The 14,172-nt window shown below is 39.1% G+C and overlaps 1 protein-coding gene across 2 annotated transcripts in view; it reads left to right on the top strand.

Annotated features, from left to right (window-relative positions):
- Positions 1-12,589, top strand: part of MPPED1 (metallophosphoesterase domain containing 1) — a 77,676-nt gene extending 65,087 nt beyond the window's left edge. For both annotated transcript variants that reach the window (XM_054037821.1, XM_054037831.1), the window contains exons 6-7: positions 6,419-6,532; positions 10,052-12,589. In XM_054037821.1, the coding sequence (XP_053893796.1) occupies positions 6,419-6,532; positions 10,052-10,170 (233 nt within the window). In that variant the 3' untranslated portion in view covers positions 10,171-12,589. The remainder of the gene's footprint in view (positions 1-6,418; positions 6,533-10,051) is intronic.
- Positions 12,590-14,172: the final 1,583 nt, after the last annotated feature.

Genomic DNA, 14,172 nt, shown 5'->3' on the forward strand with positions numbered 1-14,172 from the left:
CTCATGAACCCAAATGGCCACACTTATGGTGCCCATTCTTTAGAGAGGACCTGCTGACATGTGTAGGCCAACAAGAATCATTTTACATTTTCATTTGACAAATATTATTGTGAGATAAAATATATCTTTATACAAGTAGAGGGCTTATTATGTTTCCTGATAATAGTTATCTGACCTCGATTATGGAAATAAAGTATTAACATAAATCTTTTTGGCCCTGATTCAGAAAAGCATTTAAACACATGCTTAACTGTAAACACATGCTCAAAACTCAGATTTAATCATGATAAAGTGAAATTCATGCTTAAGTGCTCTGCTGAATTTGACTTTTAAACTTAAGACTCCTTTCAGTCCACAATTTCACTAAGTGCTAAAATCCTCACTCCCACCACTTTTTCCCCTTCTCTTTCAAAATTTTCATGTAGAGTATGTAAAGTGTTTTGTTTTGTTTTTCACTAGAATAAAATGATTTTGCTTTAAGTGCTTCACTGAAGCTTTGGAGATAAGGATTTCTTCTTTGTAAACCTTTGTTCTCCCAATAAGACTCTGTGTTTAATCCATTACTCACTTCCAGTCATCAGATTTATTCCGTATATGGACTTGGAACTTAAAAACTGGTAACAGCCATTCATCCCTCAGTGCTTGCAGGTCTGGAGCTGTTAGCCCTAAACATTTAGCATAGCAGATAATCCCAAATGGTAGCCTAATGGTTAGTATTGGATTTTTGGTGGACCCATTTATAAATCCAAATAAAACAACTTAAAACATTTGAAATACTTTGTCTTTTATTCTTAAACTCCCAAACTTCCATCTGATTAGTCATGAGAAAACCCTATCCTTTGTCAATTCCAAAGAATGTCCACATATCTAGTGTTTGTAATTCACTTATCAACTAGTCTGAGAATTTATCCTATTTTGTTTTTTATCTTCAACCATCCTCCATGGCTTTTCTGAGAAATGTTGCATATTTCTTTGCTTTATTTTCCTGGTGTCTTGTCTATATTAACGTATCTATGGACAACTCATGTTCCGCGCTGAATGGTCTGCAACCCTTTAATGAGTTGGATCAAAATATTGCTCCACCTAACATGTTATTTACTTTTCTGCAGCAGCCACTCTGTGGCATTCCAAAGGAAAGTGCCAACCTCCTCACCGTATTGCACCCAGCTATGTATTAGGCTGTGCATGGATGGGTTGGAAACAGAATTCCTTTCTGACCTCCACGGGCAATTATTTTAACCTGGAAGTTGATTACTATTATCCTGGTCTTAGACTGCATAACTACAAATGTTATTAATGAACATAAAAGTATCCAATGCTCTTGCAAATTCAGCCACACAATTTAGATAACTTCCTATGACAGTATGACTATAATGCTGCAAAAAGGAGCATTTCCTTTTATGGATTTTAAATGTATTTCCCTTTAACTTACAGAGTTTGTTAGGTCGCTGTCAGGTTTGCATGGGGTATCGACAAGTGACCCAGCAAGAGCTGCTACTGCCATGCCTGCAGTGATTCTCACTGTTACATTAGGTTTAGAGGTTTCAGAGTGGTAGCGTGTTAGTCTGAATCAGCAAAAAGAACAAGGAGTACTTGTGGCACCGTAGAGACTAACACATTTATTTGGGCATAAGTTTTTGTGGGCTAAAACCCACTTCATCAGATGCATGCAGTAGAAAATACAGTAGGAAGATATATATACACAGAGAACATGAAAAAATGGGGGTTGCCATACCAACTCCAACGAGACTAATCAATTAAGGTGGGCTATTATCAGCAGGAGAAAAAAAAACTTTTGTAGTGATAATCAGGATGGCCCATTTAAAACAGTAGGGGAAAAATTAGCCTGGGGAAATAGTTTTTATTTTGTGTAATGACCCATCCACTCCCAGTCTTTATTCAAGCCTAATTTAATGGTGTCCAGTTTGCATATTAAGTCCAGTTCTGCAGTTTCTCATTGGAGTCTGTTTTTGAAGTTTTTTGGTTGAAGAATTGTGACTTTTAGGTCTGTAATTGAGTGACCGGGGAGGTTGAAGTGTTCTCCGACTGGTTTTTGAATGTTATAATTCTTGATGTCTGATTTGTGTCCATTTATTCTTTTGCGTAGAGACTTTCCGGTTTGGCCAACGTACATGGCAGGGTGGCATTGCTGGCACATGATGGCATATATCACATTGGCAGGTGAACGAGCCTCTGATGGTGTGGCTGATGTGATTATCATGACAAAAGTTTTTTCTCCTGCTGATAATAGCCCACCTTAATTGATTAGTCTCATTAGAGCTGGTATAGCAACACCCATTTTTTCATGTTCTCTGTGTATATATATCTTCCTACTGTATTTTCCACTGCATGCATCCGATGAAGTGGGTTTTAGCCCATGAAAGCTTATGCCCAAATAAATTTGTTAGTCTCTAAGGTGCCACAAGTACTCCTCGTTCTTTTTATTAGGTTTAGAGACTCCCGTAATAGGTGGTTCCTGTCTGTTTAATGACTCAGAGGACAACTACCCTCTTCTGTATGTGGTCCAAGAGAGGGTGCTGCAATGTGGCCTCTCAGGTTGAGTCCTGTTACTGATTATATCCCTCTTTTGAGCTGGTGCCTCATGAAATCATGTCCTCCTTTCTTCTCCCCTTTTCTTTTTCCCTTAAGTGTATGTCTTAATTCTGCCCACCATCCACTTTTCTCTTCTCCCTATTCATCCCCTTCCTGTAGCAGAACAAATACCCTCCTGATCAACTGATGTTACAGAACTACAGAGATAAATTGGTGAGATTTTAAAAGTGCCAAAGGGATTCAGGAGCACAAGTCTCATTGACTTTGAACAGAATTGTGCTTCTGTGTCACATAGGCCCTTCTGAAAATCCTACTCAGAGTCACTATTCTTCATTATTTGTATCGTGGTAGTGCCCAGATGCCACAATCAGGATACGTGTTCCCCTTGTGCCAGGCATTTGTACACACATATTGGGAAGACAGTTCCCCAAGAGTTTACAATTATCTGCAGTCATCGTACTCAGCCACCTGTTAATGAGGATATACCATATATTACTGGGTCATAATATATAGCAGTGTGAGAGACACTTACCTTTGATTAGGTCATATTGGAAATACAATAAAAATACTACAGCAAAAATAAGTTTCTTTTGAATATGTATTAATTTCATTTTTTAAAAAGTCAGTTTCCTACCATGTAAAGAATTAAGTTAAGGATTCTTTGGCTTCTCATGAAGCATTCTTCCTTTTCTTCCTTTCTTTCTTTCTTTTTTTTTTTTAATCGATTTCATTTCACCTTTAAGTCTTCATCTGTAGCTGTCTGCGTGATTGTCTGTGACAAAGATTTATACTTTCCTGACAGTTGCAGAAACCTGTTTCAAATAACCAAACATAAAAAAAATCCCTAAGATGAACTCTAATTGTTAGCTAGGTGTAATCAATTATTCTTAGTTTGTGTAGTCAGGTGTATATAATAAGCAGCAAACATATGGGAAGGATTCAGAAGGGTGATAATGCATGTAAACAAAAACATGTTCAACATGAATAATGCTTAATTTAATGGAGAAGTTAATTTCATGAATTTTTGTTTGTAAAGTTTTTGAAGTGGAAATACCTTTGCCTTCATGTTCACCACAGACGTTTTGACAATTAACTGTTTCAAACCATTGAAATAACAAAAACCTGGGTTATAATCTGCTTGGTATGAAAAAGAGATTGAACTGGATTCTGAATGATACAATTTCTCTACTCATTTTGACGTGCTAAGGAACTGCTGTTATTTCCTGGAATAAATTTTAAACTGACAGAGGACAAAAGTGACTAGCAGAGTCAAATATCAGAGTTTAATGAGGATCATCGGTGTCTGTAATTAAGTTGCATGTAACTGGATTTTCTGTGAAGATATTTACACCAAAAGACCTGGGATAACATTTTCAAAAATACCCTTTCTTAAACAGGACTTAAGCACTTAGAAGCCTAGATTTCATTGACTTTCAAGGAGAGATTTCGGAGTGCCTTAGTCACTCTTAAAAATGGGACTTTTGAACCTGTCATTTACTCATTTCAGAAAATTTTACCCTTAGTCACAAAACCCTAAAATATACCAAGACCAACTTTTAAAAATAGGCACCGAAATGCAAACATGTGGGTGTCCGAATCTGCCATTAGGCTGGTATATATCCATTTTTCATGCAGTGCACTCTTCCAACTGAGTGCTCCATTTCTGGTCTCATTGAAATAAATGGCTTAACTCCTTGTTAGCCATGTTGGAGCAGGCCCCCTGTACCATAATTTGAAAACTGCATCCAGTACATGTATGTCTCTGGCTCATCCTTATTCTCTCAGCCCTGTATATATGCAGTATATCACAACACCCTTGAAATGTATCTATGGAAATGTGCAATAGGCACATAATGCAAACGGAAGGATAAATAAATCTAAAGAATAGTACAAAATTGTGTATGTTTTAGGTACCCCAAATTGGAAGCAACATCTTATGATAGTGGCAGAGATGTGGCAGCACAAAACAATTAGATCATTCCAAACCAACAGAAATTAACTAAATTATTCCAATTTGCACTGCAGAATAGCATTTCCCTGCACAACTCTGGACTCTTTGCTCTTCCATCTTTCACACAGGTATACAGGAGATGATGTTTTCACACTTCAAGTGTCACATCCTGGCAGGGCCAACTAGAGGGGGGAGAAGCCGCTACAAATTACCGGGGCCCGGCGGTCCGGAAGGGGACCTGGGGCCCGGCTCTCCCCCCCCCCCCTCGTCGGCCCTGTTTAGCCAGTCCACCCTTGCTGGGGGGCCTGAAAAAAAAATTTCACCGGGGCCCAAACCTGCTCTTGGCGGCCCTGCATCCTGGTTAGGTTACACTATCGCTTTGAAGAAAGTACCATGATTTAGTGAACAATTAGCATCCCTTCTGAAATGACATTCGTTTATAAATACAATTTGCTGTCCAGACTGGGCATTTAGGTTTCATTGTAAAATAACTTTAACAAAAACCCTGCATCCCATACAGGTAAATACAACAGTCACACATGCATGCCTCTGCAAAGGGGCCAGCAGAGACTTTGGGAGGAGGTACAATGATCCTGGCAGTTTCATGAGATTTCCCAAAAGCAACAAGGTGAGGGCTGGATTATGGCCCCACTATCCTTTTGTGTTTGCCAGTTGAGCTCAGCTGCTGAATGCTGGAGTTTCTGCCCCGGCATGTGCTCCCACAGGCTCTTCAGGAATTCAGACCAACTCAGCCACAATGCCTCCAGGGATTCCTGCTGCAGTGTGGTCTCTGCTCATTCCCCCACCTAACATGGGCCCATGTTTAAAGCTGCCATATAGTCTTGGATATTTAAAAATATGATAATTTTAATCAAATTTCCAGCCTCCAGCCCAACCAAGACCATCATTTGGAGACAGATCCTTGTCTCATCAGGTCAATGGAAAGTCCCAATGACTTAACTGGGAGTTAGATCAGTCTCCTGGTGGTACAGATGTGGATACAGTTTTTAGTATCATTTTAACACTTTGGTGCCATTAATAAAAGAGTATTTTTAGTGCTCTCTGTTCAGATTTGCTTTTATTTCTGCTTTCTGAAGTAGCCGATAGGGCTGGTAAAGAAAATTGTCATTTTTTTTAATGGAAAAATTGGGTTTGCAACTAAATGTAACTTTAACAAAGTGCCTGCTTTCCTTGAAAATTTTTGATTTTTTCATACAGGCAAAAACAAAAACAAAAAATGGAAACCAAAACCATTTTTGTTTTTTTTTAATTAAAAAGTCAACACTTTTTAGGGAGAAAGAAAAATATTTTTACAAGCAGATGTAGTAGGCAATCATTTTAATGTATGAAAATGGAAATATCTAACCCCCAATGCCAGTATGTTTTGGTTTAATAATTAGCAACACCAAAGACATTACATAAGTTAAGATCAAAATATTCAGTGCTTAAAATTAGACCCTGACTCTAGATTTAAAAGCCTAAATGTCGGTTTAGAGGCCTAGCTTTAGGCACTAGTTTTGAACATTTTGCTCTAAGCTTCTTAAAATGTAGCAGGGATGGATAAAACTTAGAGTGTTTGCCTTAAATAGAGCAAATATGGTTAAATTGTTTTTAATTTAAAATCTCTTGGAAGAATCTTTCCTTTAAAAAGGAAATATTGGCAAGAATAACTCTAATCCCATCCCTTTGGATCAACTGTTTTTTCATTCCTCAAATATTTTTCATTCCCCCTCCACTGAGCAATGAAGATGTTCATTTTAATAGATTATTCTGTGGCCACTTACTAGAAACTAAGAGAGACGTTAAAATCCAGGAATGATTTTGCATCTTCCAGGTATAAAGTTTCACAGATAACGTGACTCCTTTCTCTCTCCTTTTAAATCTATGTTTATTAATCTTTCTTCTTCTTCAAAGGTTTTCTAGACTGGGTTCCTAAGAAAATGCAGAGGGTAGGATGTGTTGAGCTGCTGAACACAGTCCAGAGACGAATACAGCCACGACTTCATGTTTTTGGACATATCCATGAAGGTCAGCAAGCTTGTCTCTCTCTGATTTTTAAAACCAACTGCACCCAAGTCACTGCACAGTATGGCCAACATTTTCAAACTTGAGTTGCTAAAGATAGGCAGCTAAATTAACGGACAGTTCTGAAAGTCAGGCCACTTGTTTAGGTGAATAAGAGGCATATGAGTATCTAACATTCAAGTATGAATATTTGGGCCTTGGCATCTCTGTTTCAGTTTCCATATCTGTGAAATGGGGATTATACCTACAGTTCCATATGAACTACTGATCCAGTTGGTTCAAAACAAGTGTAGAGGTCTACTAGGTGACTACAAGTTAGGATTGCGGGATTCTATTTGTTGCTCCTTACTGAATCACTGTGTGACTTTGGGGAAATCATGTAATCTCTCGGCATCTCACTTTCTCTCTAAAATCCTTAGGGATTTCTAAGGTTTAATTACTGAGATCCTGGGTTAGAAGGGTCTAAATAAATACAAAGCTAAAATGAAACTCCATAAAACTCTAGAGGTTCCTCCCACTCTTCATCCTAATACATGGTACATGCACAAATTATCTCCTCATCAGCGAGTTCAGGATTCTCCAGCAACCTGAGACACTATCGTTTCTTCAGTGTTTGTGTGAGTATGTGTGTCAGAGCACTAGGGAGTCATCACTGGCTCTGTGGGGGTAAGATTTTTTTTTAACAGGTTAAATGTTCAGTGCACAGACCCACCAAGGATGTTCTCTCAACCATTTGGCATTCAATTGGGAAATGAACTCCCTTATAAAAACAACAAGGAGTCTGGTGGCACCTTAAAGACTAACAGATTTATTTGGGCATAAGCTTTCGTGGGTAAAAACCTCACTTCTTCGGATGCATAGAGTGAAAGTTACAGATGCAGGCGTTGTAAGGTGCCACCAGACTCCTTGTTGTTTTTGTAGATACAGACTAACACGGCTACCCCCTGATACTTGACTCCCTTCTTATAAATCATTAACTGGGATCCATCTTACTCCCATTGAAGTCAATGGTAGTGAGATCATATTAACAATCAAAGAAAAGGGGAAAGAATACATCTTATGGTGTTTACTCATATCTTGCAATGTGTACAGCCTAGAGTACAAGCACTGCCTATTCCTTGCGATGATAAGGCTGTCACTAGGTGATTTCTAAAGTGCTGTCAAATGTACAAAGTAAACAAATTGAATGCACAGAGAGAATGACTCTTCTCTAGATCACTTTCAGGTACAGCAGTCTTAGAGGTTACTTATAAGACTGTGTGAACAATTTTCAGACAAAACCCATTTTAAAATTAACATTATCCCTTTAGTTTATTATAGGCCAAGTAAATTTAAACTTGGTGTAAATGACCTGTTGTAAGCTCCTGTGAGGTAAATAGAGTTGCATCTGCTTACCCCATAACTGAATTTGGCTCACCAAAGAAAAAACTGTTGACTCTCAAAGAATGGTAACTTATTTCAGTTACCATTTCAGTCGCAGTACGTAGCAGAGTTAAGAGACAGGGAGTTCTTGTAAACTATCATAATTCAGAGAAAACAAATGGGAAACTGCCAAGCCTGTTTTGCTGTGGGATGGTAAAACTCCTCAGAGAAGAATTCCCAGGTAAGTTCTCACAGACAGCCTCTGCAAATGAATGTGCTCTTTGCAAAGTGAGTGCATGGTATGAACAGATGATATCCTCCCCTGACTAAACACAGCTACATCTACAGCAGTCATCTGCTAAATATCCAGGAGGAATAAAGAACTGACTGTTTCCTCCCCACTTCCTCCTCTGAACTGCTGCTACTGCCAAAAATGCCCCACCTGTCACCATGACAGGCAGCCTACAGTAATGTCATCTAAAATCCTATTTCCCATGCTCCTGCCAGGGCTCAGGTGGGGTCGTGATACAGGAGTCTCCATGATAGGAATGAAAAGTGCAATATTATAAATCATACACAAAAATTAACATTTTAGTTACTGGGTGCCATGGTGATTGGGTGTTTTAAGAACTTGGAGAGGGAGAGAGAACATTCTGAAACTTCCCCTAGCAATGTTAACTGCAATTCATGTTTATGTTCTGTGGTTCATGTTTCACAACCAACGATTGTTCTGTGGCAAACCAGAAATGATTGGGAGAAATCTCCGTGACAGGAACCTGACAGAGTTTTCATCCTTGCTGAAGTCCTCTGCTTGTAAGGTTTTCCAAGAGCAGACCGCAGTTGGACCCACAGTTTGTAGCATTGAGTTTGTTGACTTTTTAAAGAAAATAAAAGAATCTGCTGTTATTTCATGGAGTTTGTGGCCCAAGAGCGTGTACATAGGCTGGACTCAATCCCCACTGAAGTTTATGAGGGTATGTCTACACTGCAGCGGGGGGCAAGCCTCCCAGCCCAAGTAGACAGCTTGGCTTGAGCTAGCACACTAAAAATAGCAGTGTGGCTGGTGTGGCTTCAGTGGACACTCAACCAGTCAAGCGAGCTCAGACTCAGGGGGTCAGGTCACCACTGCCTGAGCTGCCACAGCCACACTGCTGTGTTTGGTGCACTCACTTGAGCCCCACTAGTGCAACTGTTTATTCGGCTCCCTCCCAACTGCAGTGTAGACATGACATGGGAGTGTTGCCATTGACGTCAATGGGAGCTCAGTCAGGCACTTAGGTAATTACATATACATGCCTAGAACTTCTCCGGTATGTTTAAGTGTACAACACACATTGGATCCAATCAAGTTCCCACTGAAGGGATTTGGAATGTCACCATTATCTTCAGTGGCAGCAGGATAAAGCCCATTAAAGACAGTTTCTAGTGAGCACATAGTTTTCAGATATTCAAACCTTGACATCAAACCGAGTTTTTTCATGCTAAGCCATGGCATACCTATATCCATGCCAAATTGTGGATTTCATGCTTCTGCTGGTTTTGCTGAAGCCCAGTTGATTTTTTTTTCTTTTCGTAAGTGATTAGAATTCTTTTATAATGGAAAAAATATGTTCATTTTTCCATAAGTCCAAAAATGTTTCACTCAACATTTCTTTAAAAAAAAACAAAAAATTATCTTTGAGCAGAAACCAAGCCTAGGAAATATCAGCCCCAAAAGGTGACGGTTTCGACAAGTTCTGAATGTGAGATTTCCAACAAATCAGGGATTTGAGTGTGTTAAAGCCTGAAGTACAGCCTAGCTCCCACCCTCTTCTAAAACGGGAGAGAGAATATTTTTTAAAACTGATTTTCAAAGAGAAATATTAAAGTTACTAAACTTTTTTGTGAAGACTTCACATTTCAGTGGCTACAATATCACGCTACGTGTACACGCTGGAGAGTTCTCTTTGGCTTTCTTTTACAATCTAAAAGGATGCACAAATTCTTCTGTTACACAGGTATTATTACTACTCTCATGGAAGCTTCACTAGTATGACAGAGGGCAGAATATGTCCCTGTTAAATCCTTGAGCGTTTGGATGTAGCACTATTCAATGCCACTTCCATTTGTGGCAATATATGAGTGAATAATAGTAGTAACTAGAACTTGTTTTCTTTGTAGGCTATGGGGTAATGGCTGATGGAACTACTACCTATGTGAATGCGTCAGTGTGCACTGTGAATTACCAGCCTCTCAATCCACCTATAGTTATTGACTTACCTACTCCAAGGAACACATGATTGTTATAGGAATTTAATGATGTACCCATCACACAAGCAATTTTCTATTGCTGGCTAAGAAACATGATGATGAACTGTTCAATGAAGAAGCAAAGACCCTTTATTTTTTTTTTCTTTTAATTCTTCACAACCAAATTTGAGTGATGAAAATGAATGGACATTTTAGTGCCAATATCTGCCAGAAGCCGATTAAGGACTTTAAAATTTCAGCATTAAAATACTAGTGAATGCATTCCACGTATATATCGAGTAGGGAACTGGGTTTTTTTTTTATATCTACCATATATTGAACTTATTAAAAGTATAAAGTCTTTTCAAAGGCGTGTTTCTTAAAGAATGTTTACAGTTTAAACGTGAATGTTTAGACTAGGGTGTAACCATTTAAAATATTTTCCAATGACTATTTGGTAAAATCAAATCATGTTGATATTTTTGCTGAATAATATGGCAAATATGAAAAGAGTACAAGAATACACAAGTACTGTATTGAACCAGTTAAAAGAAGCCAGTTATTATTGCAAATCCTTCTGAAGTTTGTGCCCTTGCATGCTTTCAAAGCCAGTGCAGGAGAAGGTCCTAATTAATGCAGTCGCAACACATCTGGCATTACAGATGGAAGAGGAAATGGTGCATACTGCCAGTGAGTGGTAAACAGCTGAATGTTCTAGAAGGAAGATGGTGTTAAATGCAGTACAAACTCAGGCATTTGTAAGCTCTGAAAAATGTCATTTCCCTTTTTTTCTTTAAAGAGTTCCATGTGGTTTAACATGAGAGCTGATCTGTGATTGGATTTAAAATAAAATAGGAAAGCTGTGATGTTCAGTAGTGGTTTTAAAAGGTAGCCTAGCGGGACTGTTTGGTTTAAAGAACTGGTAAAGGGATGGGCAGACTCTCATAAGGCCACTGCTTTGAATCTGGCCTAGGTTGGGAATGATTAAAAGTCTGAGCTAATTCATCCCTGGGTTAACGCCCCTGACTTTGATGGAGTTACCCCAAGGATGGCCCTTTACCTTCTAATAGCTGTTCAGCAGCATGGGTGAAATGAATGGCGAGCTCACTGCAATTCGTCCAGCGCAGGTGTCCACATCACAAGCCCCATCATTTGCCTCCTTGTGAACAGTAGTAGTAGAGATCAAGAACTAAATGAACCCAGGCGACTGAAATCTTTTTTAACCCCTAGATACAGCCCATCCAGATGTGAGAACTAGCACTGCTCATGCTCTGTGTCTGTGGATTCACAGAGGAGTTGAGTTGGCAGAGTTTTCATTCCAGCACTTTACAGTAGCCCAAAAATTCACTTTAAAAAGCAAACCATGAAGTATTTTAATCCCCCAAATATGCCCTAAAGGAAAAGGGGCCTCTGTCCTGACCTTACCCAATTTCTTCAACTTCAAAGAAAGTAAATGGAGACCTCTTGCCTTAACTGCGATTATCTGGGTATGATACTTTGGATATGGATTTTCAGAATTGTGGTACTAACAGGCTCTATGTGTTAAATACCCTTCACACCCATTAGGCAAAGCTCATGGGTGAGGCATTCAGACACCGATGCTGGAGAAAAAAAACATGCATGTACTCAGTGCATGTGCAGAGCCCACATTTGCACACACAGATTATGTAATTGTGCATGTTAGTGCCCTTTTGCACACACACTCGCTCAATATGAAGACATAAATGTGAGCTTTGCATGTAGCAGCTGTATGTACATTATTCACATGCACAACTAGGGCCACTATTTCTGAAAGCTTGAGCCTCAAAGTCAAATCTGGGAGGGACACTAGGTTCATTTCCAATGCTTCATATGTGGAAAAACTCTTCCCCCACCTGGTGCTGGGAAGCAATTAAGTTTGAGCCTAGTAACTTTATCCGAACTGGTATGCCCAAAAACATGACATGCCACAAAGCTCTCATTTCTTGTAAGCTGTTCAGTGAATTAGGACCGAACATGGTTTGCTGCTCTTTGCTGAAACTAAAAAGCAAACAGTGGGTCCCATCCAGTAACCCTTTCTTATGTGAATGGTTTATATGCACGTGAGCGGTCTGCAGTAGATTTACATGGGACTATTTTTGCAAGAACTGTTTGTGTAAGGGTTGTAGGATCAGCCCACATCAGCAAGGCTGGAAGTTAATAGCCTATTACTGATTTTGACCATCAACGGGAAGAAAAATGATAGTGTGTCGTTAGACTAAAAGTGTCTTAACCAGTCACAATTCAAGTGTTTTATGAAACAAGTGTGGCAGGAAACTGGCTGTATGTTAAAGAAGTCTGAAATGTTTACATTCACTCTCAGCACTTGTTACTAAAATGTTAAGGGGGGGGAAGCTTTTATTAGCTGCAACAATATTTCTATGTCAACCATAAAACATGCTCTTAACAAAAAAAATTTCCTAAGGTATCTTCAAAATACTATGTATTTTATGTGAAAAAAATTATTTGAAAGCAGCTGTTACTTTAAAGGTTATCATTAAAAGACTTGCGGCATGAAAGCTTAAAGGTTATTTAATCATTTTGGCATAACTTGATGTTGTAATTTTTTTGTCAAGCATGTTAGACAAATAAAATCTTAAAAAAAAAACCAAGTTCCGTTTACATCTATCAGACATTCCATTTGGCATGGTAGTAAAATATTTACTGTAAAATACAGCACATCTGCCCTTTATTTTAGGTGTCAAAGCACTCCGTACTGTGGATCAGTTACCATACAAACCTAAAATCTACTAGTGGGAGATCAGCTGGACTTGAAGGTGTTAAGCCTTGTGCATGATTGTATACTAAACAGTCTTGCAAGAGCTGTCATTACAAGGATGTCTATGCATGCTGGCTTAGCAAAAGATGCACTCTTTAATGCCTTCACAACTTTAATAGAGACTTCTTTGCCTTAGGGCAAAAAATAAAGAATGAGTTGGAACCGATGGTTGCAACAAGAGAAAAATAACTGTTTCTTGTAATTAAAGATCCCCATGGATGGAACATATGAAATCCTTCTATTACACAATATGGTGTTTTAGGAAAAGCTAATGTGGCTAATTTAGCAAAAATAGCTTTGGAAACTTTGATTGTGGGGTCCATAACTAGGATGCGGGTAAAACCCTTTGAGGAATGTATGAGTGTTGGAAATATTTGAGTGTATCGTCAGTATGGACCTCAAAGAGGAGATTAAGAAAGATGGTCTCTTCTTTTTTTTAACTCCATTCCAAAGTATTAGTTACTTAGGGTATGTCTATACTTACCTCCGGGTCCGGCGGTAAGCAATCGATCTTCTGGGATCAATTTATTGCGTCTTGTCTAGAAGCGATAAATTGATCCCGGAAGTGCTCGCTGTCGACGCTGGTACTCCTGCTCCGTGAGAGGAGTACGCGGAATCGATGGGGGAGCCTGCCTGCCATGTGGACCCACGGTAAGTTCTAACTAAGATACTTCAACTTCAGCTACATGAATAACGTAGCTGAAGTTGCTTATCTTAGTTCGAAGTGGGGGGTTAGTGTGGACCAACCCTAAGGAAAGATTCTACATAGTTCCAGTTTTGAGAATATGTGTGGGTGTTTTTTTTTTAAAGTTAAGAATGTTTAGCACATACATCAAGGCAATGGTTTGTGCTCCCTTTGTTAACTTACAGTGGGAGTTAATCCGCTGACATCACTCCCTGAGCTGTGCTGATGTCTCTCCACACTGAAGGAATGATGCTTTACCATAAGTTGGCAGTGTTGTTAAACACTATGGTTAATTTCAGTTCCTTTCCAAACATGGAAAGGGTGCGGGGGGAATATCACTACAGGCTAATGGATAAGGACAAACGTGATTTAAAGTCTCTCACACTCCTGGGGATGAGTGAGTGTTTTAACAACTAATTACTTGGGAGAACGGGAAAGGTTTGGCTGCCAGGAAAGAGAGTTAGTTGAAACTCTGCAACCAAGCCCAGTCTGACCTGCTTTCCCCCATCCCCAGCCTCCCTAGGAATACACCTTCCTTCTTTCACCCACTTATCCTTGATGCTAGTTCCT

Source organism: Malaclemys terrapin, chromosome 1 (genome assembly GCF_027887155.1).
Source record: "Malaclemys terrapin pileata isolate rMalTer1 chromosome 1, rMalTer1.hap1, whole genome shotgun sequence".
NCBI classification, from domain to species: Eukaryota; Metazoa; Chordata; order Testudines; family Emydidae; genus Malaclemys; species Malaclemys terrapin.